The following is a 12333-nucleotide window of genomic DNA, read 5'->3' on the forward strand; positions in this document are numbered from 1 at the left end:
AGCAAGTTCTCAAGTACCAAGTAGAGCTCCACACTGAAATACCCAGAACTGACACTTTCTATTTTCAAGTAATTGTGGGTAAATTTAGTCTTGATTTGGTACAGCCGCTAGACTGTCACTTTTTCAAAGCAGTAAGTTCCAGTAACTCACATATTTCCACCAAGCAGTTGGGAATTCAAAGTAACAATGGCGGCTCCCACCCACACTACTACAAATACTTCAGCAAACTGTGGACCAGAACTTCCAGTCTTATCATCATGAACACCTGAAAATTAATGTAAATATCCTGAATAACTGCTTACGAGTTATCACATATGTAATTTTATTGTGGTGTTTTTTGTATGGCTGACAATTTAGACAACCCATTAGTGACCACTGGGTTGGAGTAATTGCCGTTAAATGTCTTGTCCAAGGACACAAAGGTTGCAACGACGTTTTTATGAAAATATCTTTCAAATATAAAAAGGCATATTGTATTTTATCATTCCATTTTTCGTTTCCATTTAAAGACGAAAACTCAGTATAACATTACCTTGCATTAGGAAAGCCATAGTAACACACAGCAATAACGGACCCCACAGATCCCCTGACAAAAAACAGATCAATTATTTTAGTTTACATTTCAATGCAGAAATGTATTTTGTCACTTACAATCACGAAGAAGGAGTGTGTTTTTGGTTGGGTAGAGAATGTGTACAAACTTTAGACCAACTGCTTTTAGGTCTCGGAGCTGTTGAAAAGGCAGTGGTTACCAGTAAGCTGTCGGTATCATGTTATGATGATTAAAAATTATTTTAATTAAAAATTGTTTTAATCATTGCTAAACCAAGAACTGTATTATTTCCTAATAAACTTTGAAAAAAATTAAAAACTATTTATAATTAAACTTCTGAACGAAAATTAAAAACTCCTAAAAGAACTACTGAATAATTAATACAATACAAGGCTTTATAACAGGAACAAAAACTAACCACTGTATCTTTCACAGGTTCATCTAATGTTGACAGTTCATCATCATCTTCATCAACTTCAGGTGTTGGTTGGTGTATATCGCCTTCTAATGGGGAGTTGTATGTCGTGTTTTCAAAGTCCGTCATGTTCGGGGAAATTGCATTTACAAAATCCTATACCAAATTTCTACTTTCTATTATTCTACAGTGGGTAATACAATTGATTAAATTTACAGTGATTATTTATAACTATGTGTGACAGTGTGGAAAAAAACAACAATAAAAGTTTAATAGCACACGTATTATTACAATTATAGACTTATTTTTTAGGAAATTAACTCAGACTATCAGTTTGTTAAAAACCATGTATATATATATCAATAGAAGTATAAAAACAGTAAACACAACAGTGATTTTCGACAAAGATTAGATTATTTTAACATTAACAGTGGCATGATATAGGATGAACTATGTAATGTATGTTCAAATTAAGTAGCCTATGACACAATGTTAAGTAATAAGGCATGTTAGCTCGAAGGGGTGCACATTACAGAATTTCGAATCTATGAGATTCGAATCCTTTTGTATTCGAATCTAATTTCGGGATTCGGTATTCTGTTTAATGACGTCATCACACGTCATCTCATACACTATATTAACAATTTTTGAAATTTAATAATTAAAAAAAAAATATTTTTGTGTTTGTGGGACTTTCGAGAGTAAACGTTTTACAACGTCTTTTCATAGCCTGCTATACGTTTTATGACGCAAAAACTACCCAATACTACAATTTTTGATCATTTTACAGCTCATGATCCAACAAGGCTGCTATGAAAGAGTCAATAAACTGACTTATGTGGGTAAAATTATTTTTTCCTATAAATACAAAAAGATTCGAAATTCTAGATTCGGAATTCTAGATTCGAAATAAAGTATTCCAGGATATCCTAGAATACCTAATTATTCTGTAATGTGCATCCCTATTAGCACGAAGAAAAAGCACCCATGTGAAGAATCTTTAAAACAGTTTTTTTGTTGTGCAAAGAAAAAATCCGTGAGTATCAATTGTGATGTATCACAAATATGAAAAATTGATGTGTGTGTCTAACAAAGTAATGCGTGATATAAAAGTATTGAAAACATTAAATGGCTATGCCTAAATCAAAATAGTAGCAAAAATTACAAACGAATTGATATATATGTGAAAATTAAATTCACTAGCCTATCTTAAACTAATAAAAAATTTAAATTAAATTTCTTCAGGTATAAAGGTGAACACCTAAAAACATATTAAAAAACGATATGCTACTTTACAAAATTACTGAGTGGTTTATTGTACAGTGTAATGAAATATGAAAAGACAAGTTAAGTGCACTGCATGATATAAGGCTAAAATTCTACGGGAATTCAATTGTATACCAAATTATAAAAATTATACTACTAGTAGTCTATTACTATTACATTAGACTTTTTCACCAAATATGCACAAAATGTCTTTAGTAATCTAAATCATCAATATCTTCCCCTGCCTTCAATTTAGCAATTACTTGTTTAAGTCGAGCCACTTCTTTTGTTTCAGCATTCTTTGAAGCATCATTGGTGATGAGTTTTACACGTGCCGCATATGTCAGTGAAGTCACTGATTCCTCAGAATTGTAGTTAGCTGGGGAGATGTTCACAAACATGAGGGTCTTTGCATTGCCTCCTAAGGAATCTTGCATCATCATTGTAAGCTTATTGTTCCTGTAAGGGATAAAAGATTGCTCGCTGGAGAGAGCAGAAATAACATCACCTAGAGCAGACAGTGATTTATTGATTGAGTTGGCTTCCTTCAACTGATCAGCAGTTGCTCCTGTTTTTCCAACCCTCTCACTGCCAGCAAGATCAACCAAGCTGAGTTTTCCACGAGTGATGGCCCCTGAGGTGAGATTGGTGCTTTCTATCACTACACCAATAACGAGATGGGAGCGTGAACTCTCAGCATTCATCTTAGTAGAGGCGATGTGACGGTTTGCAGAACCTTTGGTGAAAATCGTTTGTAGTTCAGCAGGATTCTCTGCCTGATTGACAACAGCTCCTTGTATAAACACCATGCCCCGCTTATCCTTCTTAATATCAAGCTTTGCAGAGTCGCCACCACCTGAAGTAACCAGCAGATCTATTAACTTGTCGTTGTACAACTCCATCATGTAACAAGAAACAGAGAAAGAAAACTTCTGGCTATTTTCTTTGATGAGACTAAATATTCTTTCGAAGGCTCTTGGTGCAATACCAGGTTGTGTTTGGTCCGAGTCTCCAATCATCGTGTATGTTTTACCAGAACCAGTTTGTCCGTAGGCAAAGATGCACACGTTATAACCATCAATAGCTGATTGCACTAAATTGTTGGTGTCTTCAAACACATCTGCTTGACTGTGGTCTGGAGTAAAAATCTGGTCGAACTGGAATTCTTTTTCGCCCTTCTTTGCTGCAACTTTGATTGTGTAATCATCTGGAGATTGAATGACATTTGTATTATTATTAGATTTCTCTGTTTTGCTGAGTGGTCGCACTCTGCAATAAACACGAATGCGACCTTTCATATCCTCAACCATGTTGTAATACTTCTTCCTCAAAACCCTCTCAGTGTTGTAGTTATCAACCAAAGTTTGGTTTTGAGATGATAAGCTTTTAATTTCCTCTTTCAACTCTGGCAACTTCTGCAGCGCAATGGCACCAGCTCCCGCTGCTTCATGTAAGCTTTGATACTCCTTTTCCAACAGAGTGATCTTTTTCTTTAGCTCAGTTACCTCTTTGGTTGCAGCTTGAAGCTCCTGCTTTGCATCCGTTGCAACTTTTTGATCTCGCTCTGCAATCTTTGTCTTCATTGCCAATTTCTTCTCCAAGTCTTTCAACTGCTTTTCTAATTTCTTCTTTTCCCTATCAGATGATACAGGAACAGGTGCAGCATGAACTGGTTGGTCCTGTGGCTTGACACGTTTCGAAGGCGACTTCTGAGCCTGTTTCTGCTGCTTGTCCTTCTTTCCACTGGACAAGATCCCTTTCTTTACAGGTACTGGAACAATCACTCCATCAACCACAACATCATCAACTTTATCGTCATGATCCAGCAGCCCTTCCTCCTGAGCATCATCTTCCTTATCACTTAGATCATCTCCTACTTCCTCCTGAGCATCATCTTCCTTATCACTCAGATCATCTCCTACTTCCTCCCTCTCCTCCACAGATCCACCATCACTGACTATATCAACAACAGCATCGGTTTCTTTCTGTTGATCGATATTTTGAGTGGCATCTTCAACTTGATCTTCCAAATCTCCCGACTCTTTTGTTCCTCGTGGTTCTGCTTTTGCAAGCACAGGAACAACAACAACATGTCCCTCTTCCTGATCACTTTCATCTTTCTCTTCCTTCTCAGTTTGTTGAATATCCTTAGATATCTTGTCTTCAGCAACATGTTCCACAACTTGTGGCACAGCAGCCACTGGCTTTGGTTTTGTTGACTCTGCAGTAACCGAATCCTTTCGTGCCTTCAAATAATCATGTTTCTGCTTAAGCAAATCTTTGTTCTTTAGCTGCAAACTCTTCAGTGCATCACTGCTTTGACCCTGAGTCTTTGCCAACTCAATGCGCAAGAGGTTAATGATACGAAGATAGTTATTCACTTTTCCTCTGTTTGAACCCTGCATGGAACTTACAAATTCATCAAACTGCAACTGCGTCTCTTTTTCAATGCACTGATACTGATCCTCCATCCGTGCAAGAATTGACAGGTGAGTTGTCTTCATGTCTTTCATATCATCAACAATCCTGCCAATCATTCTCTGTGCATATTCGTACGGAATATACGCAGTCTCATTTACGGCTGGTGTTGCCAGTTCATTTTTCCTTGACCTCATACTTTGGCTTGTCGATAGCTCACGTGGTTCTTCTGGTTGAACCTCAATGTTTGCTGGTAGCTTCGGTGAAGAATCTTGCCTCAAAGGCAGGGAAAAGGGTCTTGGAGCAAACGATGCCGTGTTGGGTCGCTTCGACTGAACCAAAATAGGGGGTGGTGGTTTTCGGTGGCGCTCTGGTGCACTGGATGGCCTTTCCATTTCACCAACATCAGGACTTATGGGAAGTACTTTGTTCTGCTGCAAAGCTCGACTAAGCATTGCTTTGGGTCCAGACTTTCCTTTACCTTTCATATATGTTTTAAGCTTTGGAATTTCTACCAGCTGGTCATCAGAACCGGATAAGGATGTTTCTGTTTTCATTGGTACAGCAGATACAGGTGTGCTTTGTAGATCTACAACACTGCCAGGTAAGCTGTGCTCAACATTTTCAGGTTCAAAAGGTTCTAGCTCAAATGCATCATTATCGTGACTGATAAGTTTCTTTGCAGGTTTTGGAGCTTCCATTTTGTAATTTCTCAGTTGTAATTAAACCAACATAATTTTTACACAATCTTTTATACTGAAAAATATTTTCAACGCTATAAATATGGTTAGTCAACACGATCAGCAATACTGATGGTACTTTAAAAACTCATACTCCACTTTATAAGTTCGTAATCTATTCTGGTCCACTATACATTTACTGCCTATAGTAAAACACACAGGGATACCGGGAAGGTTGTAAAACAACGAACAAACTAACACGTTTTGTAATGACAACAGAACAACAAACAGACGTTTGAGTAAACATACGTCATTCCTAATGACGTCTCCCACATAAAAACATAGAAATCGTGTAACAAGTGAATGATATTTAATATCTGGATCGGCCAAAGAGTATCTGGATATTTGGTACTAAAAGTGTTACGTCCTCTTCCACCCTAGGCCTACTGTATGGTTTTGAAATATCCGCGCTAGTATACTTTAAGATACTTGGTAACTCGTAAGTTGGTACGAGGTGTAGGCTATTAACACCCGTGTTATAACGACTGTCGTTTTTTCGACCAAGCGAGGATAAAGTAAGTACCTTTGTTCATTACCTTTAGGCTTGGTTGCAGGTGACTTTGTGTGGCGTGATACTACGAGCCGTTTATTCTAATCACAGGCCGTATTGTAGCCTATTTGTTCAATCATGGCCTACTCAATGTTATAGTATATATATACATTAGGTATAGGCCATGGTTCAACCTCGAGTTTTAATACTTAACAACAGTAACCGTCTTTGTCGCGCACTTTGGACCATGAGAATAGGCTACTGCTGAATATTACTGTAACATTTATATTTGTCCTTTACCAAATGGTACCCGTAAAATAAGATTTGAAAAAGTCCCATCTTTGCCGTGTCCCGTCTTTGCCGTGTCCCGTCTTATACCACCGTACGATATACAATAATAGTTCGATTTGTCACAAATCACAATCTTTATATAATAAAACTGATTTGAAATAGTCTGTGTACCAATTCGCAACAATAAAACATTCTCCGAATATAGATCAACGATGAACAACTACACCACATACAGGACCTTATTCACAGTCCAGTTTCTGATGTTGCCGGTACTGCTCAAATAATGGACACTTGGGGTCTAATTTTTCAGCGATTTCATGCCTGAAAACACAAGAAATATATGATGTATCTAAGATTTTAACACCATAAAGACCGTGCATATTTTTAACATACAACCGTATTTAGTAGTTATGTCGAGAAAAACATATGCACATAAAAAGTAAGAGTCATGAAGCCTTCATAGTTTAAAACAAGTATACATAATAAACTTGCAATATGACAAGCCCAATATCCATGGAATATGAAGCATAATTAAAATGTTACCATATATCTTGCGAGATGTAAAACCCAGCCTTTAAAACCATGTAACCATTAAAACCAAGGCTTACTAACGACGAATAAGCTCCCATGTCTGCAAATGCAAAAGTAAAAACAAAATGTTGAAGGCAATAAATCAAATGTGAGCTTACTGTCAAAGATCCACCAGTCATTAATCTGAGCTTCCGGCAGCATAATATTGTCCACGACACAATCGTCTCCTGCACAAGTCGGTCCGTATACACTTGTCCTGTAATATTTACCTTTTTCCTAAAGACAAAGTTTGTAGATACTGTTGTTTTAGTTACTAAAATAACTTTTTAAATTGTAATACAAAGTGATTAAAAATCAGTTTGACATTCTAACTTACATACAACGATAGAATATATTAGCGTGCAACATAATAAATTTTACAATATACTTACTGCCTCGCGGGACAGGTTTTCTGGGATTCTTTTAAATTCCTCGAAAAACTTTAAATTAAATGCTGTAAAAACTCCAGCTCCTATGTAATACTTCGCGGTGTCTGTAGAAAGGGATTTGGATATGTTAATGCCTACATAAAATAAACTATAGTGTCAGCTTACCACCAACGAGCGCTTTACCATGCACATTTGTTACGAAGGAGAATGCATTTTCCACGAGAAACGTGCCGGGCTCAGCAATCACTTTTACCCCGGTTTCCGGCGGAAACAGCTTGTTAACAGCAGTAGTAATTTGGAAACTAACCTATAACGTTAAAGCAAAAAGATTTAGTATAAGATTATTTAAACTAGAAGCAGAAGACATGGGGTATTTGGCTAAAAAACATAACAACCCATATGTAACATTCGTCTATCATTTTAACTGTTTAAGACGTTTCATTTTTTAAATCTATCTTTAGCCGCACCCAATCAATGATGGACCCCAAAAATGTTACAGCATTATTTACAATATTCTCATGGTCCAACAATGTGCGCAAAAATACGAAAAGGATAACTGATGTTAAGTATTAAAATTCGGTGTTAAGCGACTACACCATTTCTTCAATGACTAAAAAAAATAATAGGTAAGGTAATTATTTTGAAAGTTCGTTCAGTCATATGAAAACTCCCAAAATTTTGTATTTTGCGAGTCTAATTCATCAAATATCGTAGTTAAATAAAAATAAGCTGAAAATTTCGTCTCGTCTTCTCCTGGGTATTTTACATCACCCCCCAGGTTTTTTATTATCTTTTTGTTGCTTTTATTTCCAAACTTTGAAATGTTTGCTTTTAATTCAATAATTTGTTTCTCTATACTGTATTTCCAAATATATTATACTGATATAATAACAAGATAATGTATGAAAAATATACTCGAAATTCGGTCACTTGTTCTTAGGGATAATAAATGTAGCTTGTGCAAAATATAGTATATAGGAAGATGGGGCACATTTAACACGTAATATCCAAATATCCTGATCGGGTTTTAAACATTTAACAACGTTCTTATATGGGAGTTCTGGGGATACGGTTTTAAAATTATTTTAATGCTCTTTGTGTACTGGAGCGGAAAAACAGAATGAAAAGGTGACCCATCTTCTTCCACCCTACTTTATAACAATTCTCAATTTGTAGCAAAAGTGTAAACTATATTAATAGCAGCTACTATAACTGCTCGTGAGTTTTTATATATTTTTTAGTTGTAGTTGTCAATAATAATAGTAATAATTGGTGGTAGAAAATCGTCAAGTATTTTATTTTGAACTATGTTGGGCAATAGGTGGTTATAAGTGTCCCGTCTTCCTTCACTCTAATATATATAAACCCAATTGGGCAAATATGCTAAAGGATACTTCCAACCTTAATAAAACTCTCGGTACAAACGAGTCCACCGCCTATATCGATGATTTTCAGGTCAATTCCATTCAAGTTGGCGAAATCATATAATTCTCTACATTGTTGTAGACTGCGGTCAATCGGGTCAAACGAATTGCTTCCACTTCCAGGGTGAAAACTATGTTGGACAACATGCATCGTTTTGCAAAACTATGTACTAAAATACACTAACGCGAACATCATACCAAATCCCAGCCAAATTCAATTTCAGCTCTTTGCACAGCAATATCAGCTTCTCGGCTTCTGACATTGATGCGCCAAATTTGTCATCCATTTTTATTCCTATTCCACAGTATTCTACCCGTAATCGCAGGAGTAACCTGCCACATACAAAGAATTCATTTCAAAATGACGGAAGCAAGAAATTAAACTGAGTAATTTACTTTCCAGTTGGGTGAATTCGTTTAATTTTGTGCAGCTCGTCGGCGTTGTCAAAAGTCATGGTACGAACACCGGTTTGACAAGCATACTTAATATGAGAAGACATCTTGCATGGAACGGCAAAAAGAATGTCATCTGGTTGAACTCCGCATTTTAAGGCACTTTCAATTTCAAACTAAAAATGGAGAAATACTTGTATAGGGTAGAGAAAGATAAAAAATATTTTGATTCTCTTTTTTCGCCTCATTATACATAAGAAACAAAAAAATATTTTTAGAACTATAATCGTAGATTCACCACTCTAAAATGGGGATTTTAATTGTTAAAACACGTTTGGAAAATATCATATTAGTGTGTCAACGGTATCCTATCCTATCTTATATATTACGCTTAGCAAAGCGTTTTCCTCAAAGACATATATTAAAGGTAATTATATACAACCACAGATGATATACCCCGCTGGCACAATCGAAGCCCACACCCAACGACGCTAGCAGTTGTATCACTGGCTGTGAGGGGTTGCACTTCATGGCGTAGTACGGTCTGATTTGAGGCATATGTTTCCTCCACATTTGCAAGTTTCGTACAATTTGTCCAAGGTCTCCGAGGTAAAAAGAAGAGTCTGACTCCTGAAAACGAGCATGTTTAAGGCAAAAAATCCTGTTAGGAGTTACCTACATAAGTATTTGCCTAATTAATATACTTTTACCTTCAATTTTTGCTGTGAGCGTACGAATTTGTTTGCTAGTTTCTTCCTACTGTCACCTACGGCTACTCCATACACGGGAGGTTTAAAGCTTATGTGAGGCTCTAAGCATGCCAGTTCAACAGAATGCATGGTGTCCATGGTGTCTACATTGAATTATACAATTTTATGAACTTTGAATCATATAATTTTAAGAACAATTTTATAAATCACAGAACTTGTTTAAATGCCAAATATGAATATTGGCATTAAACAAGTTCTGTGATTTGCTAACGAATTTAGCTATATAATACGAAGCTGTTCATGGTAGAGTCATAACACCACTCCCACAACTGATCGTTGATTGCAAATGTTCAATTCTTAAGAAATGCAAACGATGGATGATTGACGACAGGAAGTGGGTTGAGTTAAAGATTTATAGAAAACCAAACCTCATGCATTACACACAGTTATACCACTAGGCATTATATATGGTTGAAGCTTAACTTAAACAAAAGTCGACATCGTTTTGACATTTTTTTCATAAATCCATAAATTTCTGACAATATTGAAGCAAGTACATTGATAGGGTTAGCTCGAGGTTAAGGTTGGCTGCTCTCACTTTGTGTCGCTCTGGAGCGGGTCGGCTTTAATTTGTTACGGCGTGCGAGTCTCGGCGAAGTATAAAGTGAAACGGTACCCCATGTCTCGTATAGGGTCTACAATTCCAATTTTCTTTCTTGATAGTAACGGTCTAAGGTTGTAGATTGACGAAAGCGCGTACGTTGGTTTGTTGCAAACGAATTTATTTTGTACGGTGGTCAGTATGTGGTATGGTTTTCTAAAAATACATACACGATTAAATAATACACATACACCTAAATAGTACACACACACAGGGCGTACGGTTACAAACTATATATCACACAAAATAATAAAATATACAGTAGGGTGGGGGAAGATGGGACACCTTTTGCACATATTATCCAAATATTCTGGTCATGTTTTAACCAGGTCACAACGGTCTATGGGAGTAGCGAGGATACGGCTTTGGTTCATTTAACAATTTTTTGTTTACTACCAATGGGAGGAGAAAATAGAATGAAAAGGTGTCCCATCTTCCTCCACTCCACTATATAGTGGGGTGGGAACAGATGGGAGACATTTGACACATAATATTTTAATATCCTGATCGTGTTTTAAACAACTAATAACGTTATGTAGGGGCCGTGAGGATACGGTCTTATAAAAAATATTTAAATGTTTGTTTAGTACCGAATTGGAAGAGAAAATAGATTGAAAAGGTGACCTATCTTCCCACCCTACTATAGAGAAAATAGGTTGAATCTTCCTACCCCACTATATATAAACACAGCATCTTATACCGAACAATTTTAGCACAAGAAAGCAGGCGAACACAGGTCCGCTCAGGGGTAACTAATCAAAGAAGATAGATGGTGGCAGATGTAAATCAACAGCACACATAGACTGTAAGGTGATAGAAAAGAAGGATAAAAAATGGTTGCCACTTGCCGTTGTCGCCGTTGTCAGCAATCTAACTTGGCGTAACTGTGACGTCACATAGAACTTAAAGGGCCTAAACACACCCCACGTCACTTTTATTTTTTATGGTAAATTCATAAAGCGACTGTTTTATTGATTCCAAAAATACTTTGCTTATTAAAATTGGTCCAGTATAGGCGGAGATATTCGTCCTCAAACAGTGATCTCTAGCGCTATCTTTTTTTTACTACGAGCTCCGTGATTGTGACGTAGGAACGTACTAGTCACGTGACTGATTCATTCGTAAAAGCGAAACCTGCGTTTTTTTTGTGCTTTTTTGCGTTTTTTTTGTTCTCTCGTTTTTCGCTGAAAACACTGCCTCTCGCCTTTCTGAATGAGAGCGGCCACGCTTCAACAATTTTGTTACGTGTTTGTCACGTGGGTAGTACACTTCTCAATTTTTTTCGCCACGCAACTTTCAAATCAGTTTTTTGAATTTCACGGTGTTTGAGCTGGAATATCTTTGGTTATACAGAACCGATTAAAACAAGTAAGGTGTCGTTGGAATTAGAAAAACACACTCTATCGATTAAAGCGAAGTACATTTGGGGTGTGTTTAGGCCCTTAAATACACTTTCGCATTGGAAATTGAGACAAGAGGAAGAATTGCTACAGATCAAGAGCGAATTAACAACGACGTTACATTAAAACGACGTACGTTAAAAGACGTTACATTGAATATTAAAATATCTATATAGCCTCAATTATAAGGACAACTCAGCCAGCGTAAAGTCTGTGTTAAACCATAGATACCTAAACATGTTTAGGTATCTATGGTTAAACATGACTCGGAAAACCTTTATTGTTGATTCTTCATGTTTATATCAGAGTCGGTATTTCTATGGCTGTTGTTTATATACGGACTTTGGGCATGCTGACTGCTTATTCAAGTACTCTGCATGCGTTATTCAAGCAGAATGCTCTAACATGTATAAACCTATTGTTCATTGTAGAAATTTATAGTATACTGTATAGACACCATGCACAAGCGGCCAAAGTATGAAATTAGAACACCAAATAGCTTTGGTCGAATATGATCAATACCTTCTCAAGTATGCAGATTTTAGTATAGTGCTCTGATGAATGGTAACAATTACCTCAAGCGGCGGAATTTCCAGGTGTTAAAACTCTTCAT

The 12333-nt window shown here is 36.6% G+C and overlaps 3 protein-coding genes across 3 annotated transcripts; all 3 read right to left on the minus strand.

Annotated features, from left to right (window-relative positions):
• Positions 1-44: 44 nt before the first annotated feature.
• On the minus strand, positions 45-1356 carry LOC100177274 (protein YIPF6-like). Its single transcript, XM_002122510.5, has 4 exons — positions 972-1356; positions 652-730; positions 533-586; positions 45-265 (listed from the first exon to the last, which is right to left on the minus strand). The coding sequence occupies exons 1-4, from the start codon at positions 1095-1097 to the stop codon at positions 147-149; spliced, it is 378 nt and encodes a 125-aa protein (XP_002122546.2). The 5' UTR covers positions 1098-1356; the 3' UTR covers positions 45-146.
• An 871-nt stretch (positions 1357-2227) lies between these two features.
• On the minus strand, positions 2228-5437 carry LOC100187504 (kinesin-like protein KIN-14I). Its single transcript, XM_002122576.3, has one exon. It carries the CDS (start codon positions 5351-5353, stop codon positions 2447-2449), a length of 2907 nt encoding a protein of 968 aa, XP_002122612.1. The 5' UTR covers positions 5354-5437; the 3' UTR covers positions 2228-2446.
• An 833-nt stretch (positions 5438-6270) lies between these two features.
• On the minus strand, positions 6271-9798 carry LOC100185124 (ornithine decarboxylase-like). The gene is made up of 10 exons (XM_026840523.1): positions 9660-9798; positions 9406-9579; positions 8953-9125; positions 8755-8889; positions 8534-8687; positions 7298-7439; positions 7136-7236; positions 6863-6980; positions 6717-6804; positions 6271-6494 (listed from the first exon to the last, which is right to left on the minus strand). The coding sequence occupies exons 1-10, from the start codon at positions 9795-9797 to the stop codon at positions 6413-6415; spliced, it is 1305 nt and encodes a 434-aa protein (XP_026696324.1). The 5' UTR covers position 9798; the 3' UTR covers positions 6271-6412.
• Positions 9799-12333: the final 2535 nt, after the last annotated feature.

This window comes from Ciona intestinalis, chromosome 2 (genome assembly GCF_000224145.3).
Source record: "Ciona intestinalis chromosome 2, KH, whole genome shotgun sequence".
NCBI lineage: Eukaryota > Metazoa > Chordata > Ascidiacea > Phlebobranchia > Cionidae > Ciona > Ciona intestinalis.

Excerpts from the sequence above, each read along its gene's own strand:
- LOC100185124 (XM_026840523.1), bottom strand. The coding sequence starts at position 9,797 with ATGGACACCATGCATTCTGTTGAACTGGCATGCTTAGAGCCTCACATA. Across the intron at positions 7,440-8,533 it reads GTACCGAGAGTTTTATTAAG|GTTAGTTTCCAAATTACTAC; the intron begins GTTGGAAGTATC and ends TTAACGTTATAG. Across the intron at positions 7,237-7,297 it reads TGGTAAAGCGCTCGTTGGTG|ACACCGCGAAGTATTACATA; the intron begins GTAAGCTGACAC and ends CCCTTTCTACAG.
- LOC100187504 (XM_002122576.3), bottom strand. The coding sequence starts at position 5,353 with ATGGAAGCTCCAAAACCTGCAAAGAAACTTATCAGTCACGATAATGAT.
- LOC100177274 (XM_002122510.5), bottom strand. The coding sequence starts at position 1,097 with ATGACGGACTTTGAAAACACGACATACAACTCCCCATTAGAAGGCGAT. Across the intron at positions 587-651 it reads CACACTCCTTCTTCGTGATT|GGGATCTGTGGGGTCCGTTA; the intron begins GTAAGTGACAAA and ends GTTTTTTGTCAG. Across the intron at positions 266-532 it reads TATGGCTTTCCTAATGCAAG|GTGTTCATGATGATAAGACT; the intron begins GTAATGTTATAC and ends ATTAATTTTCAG.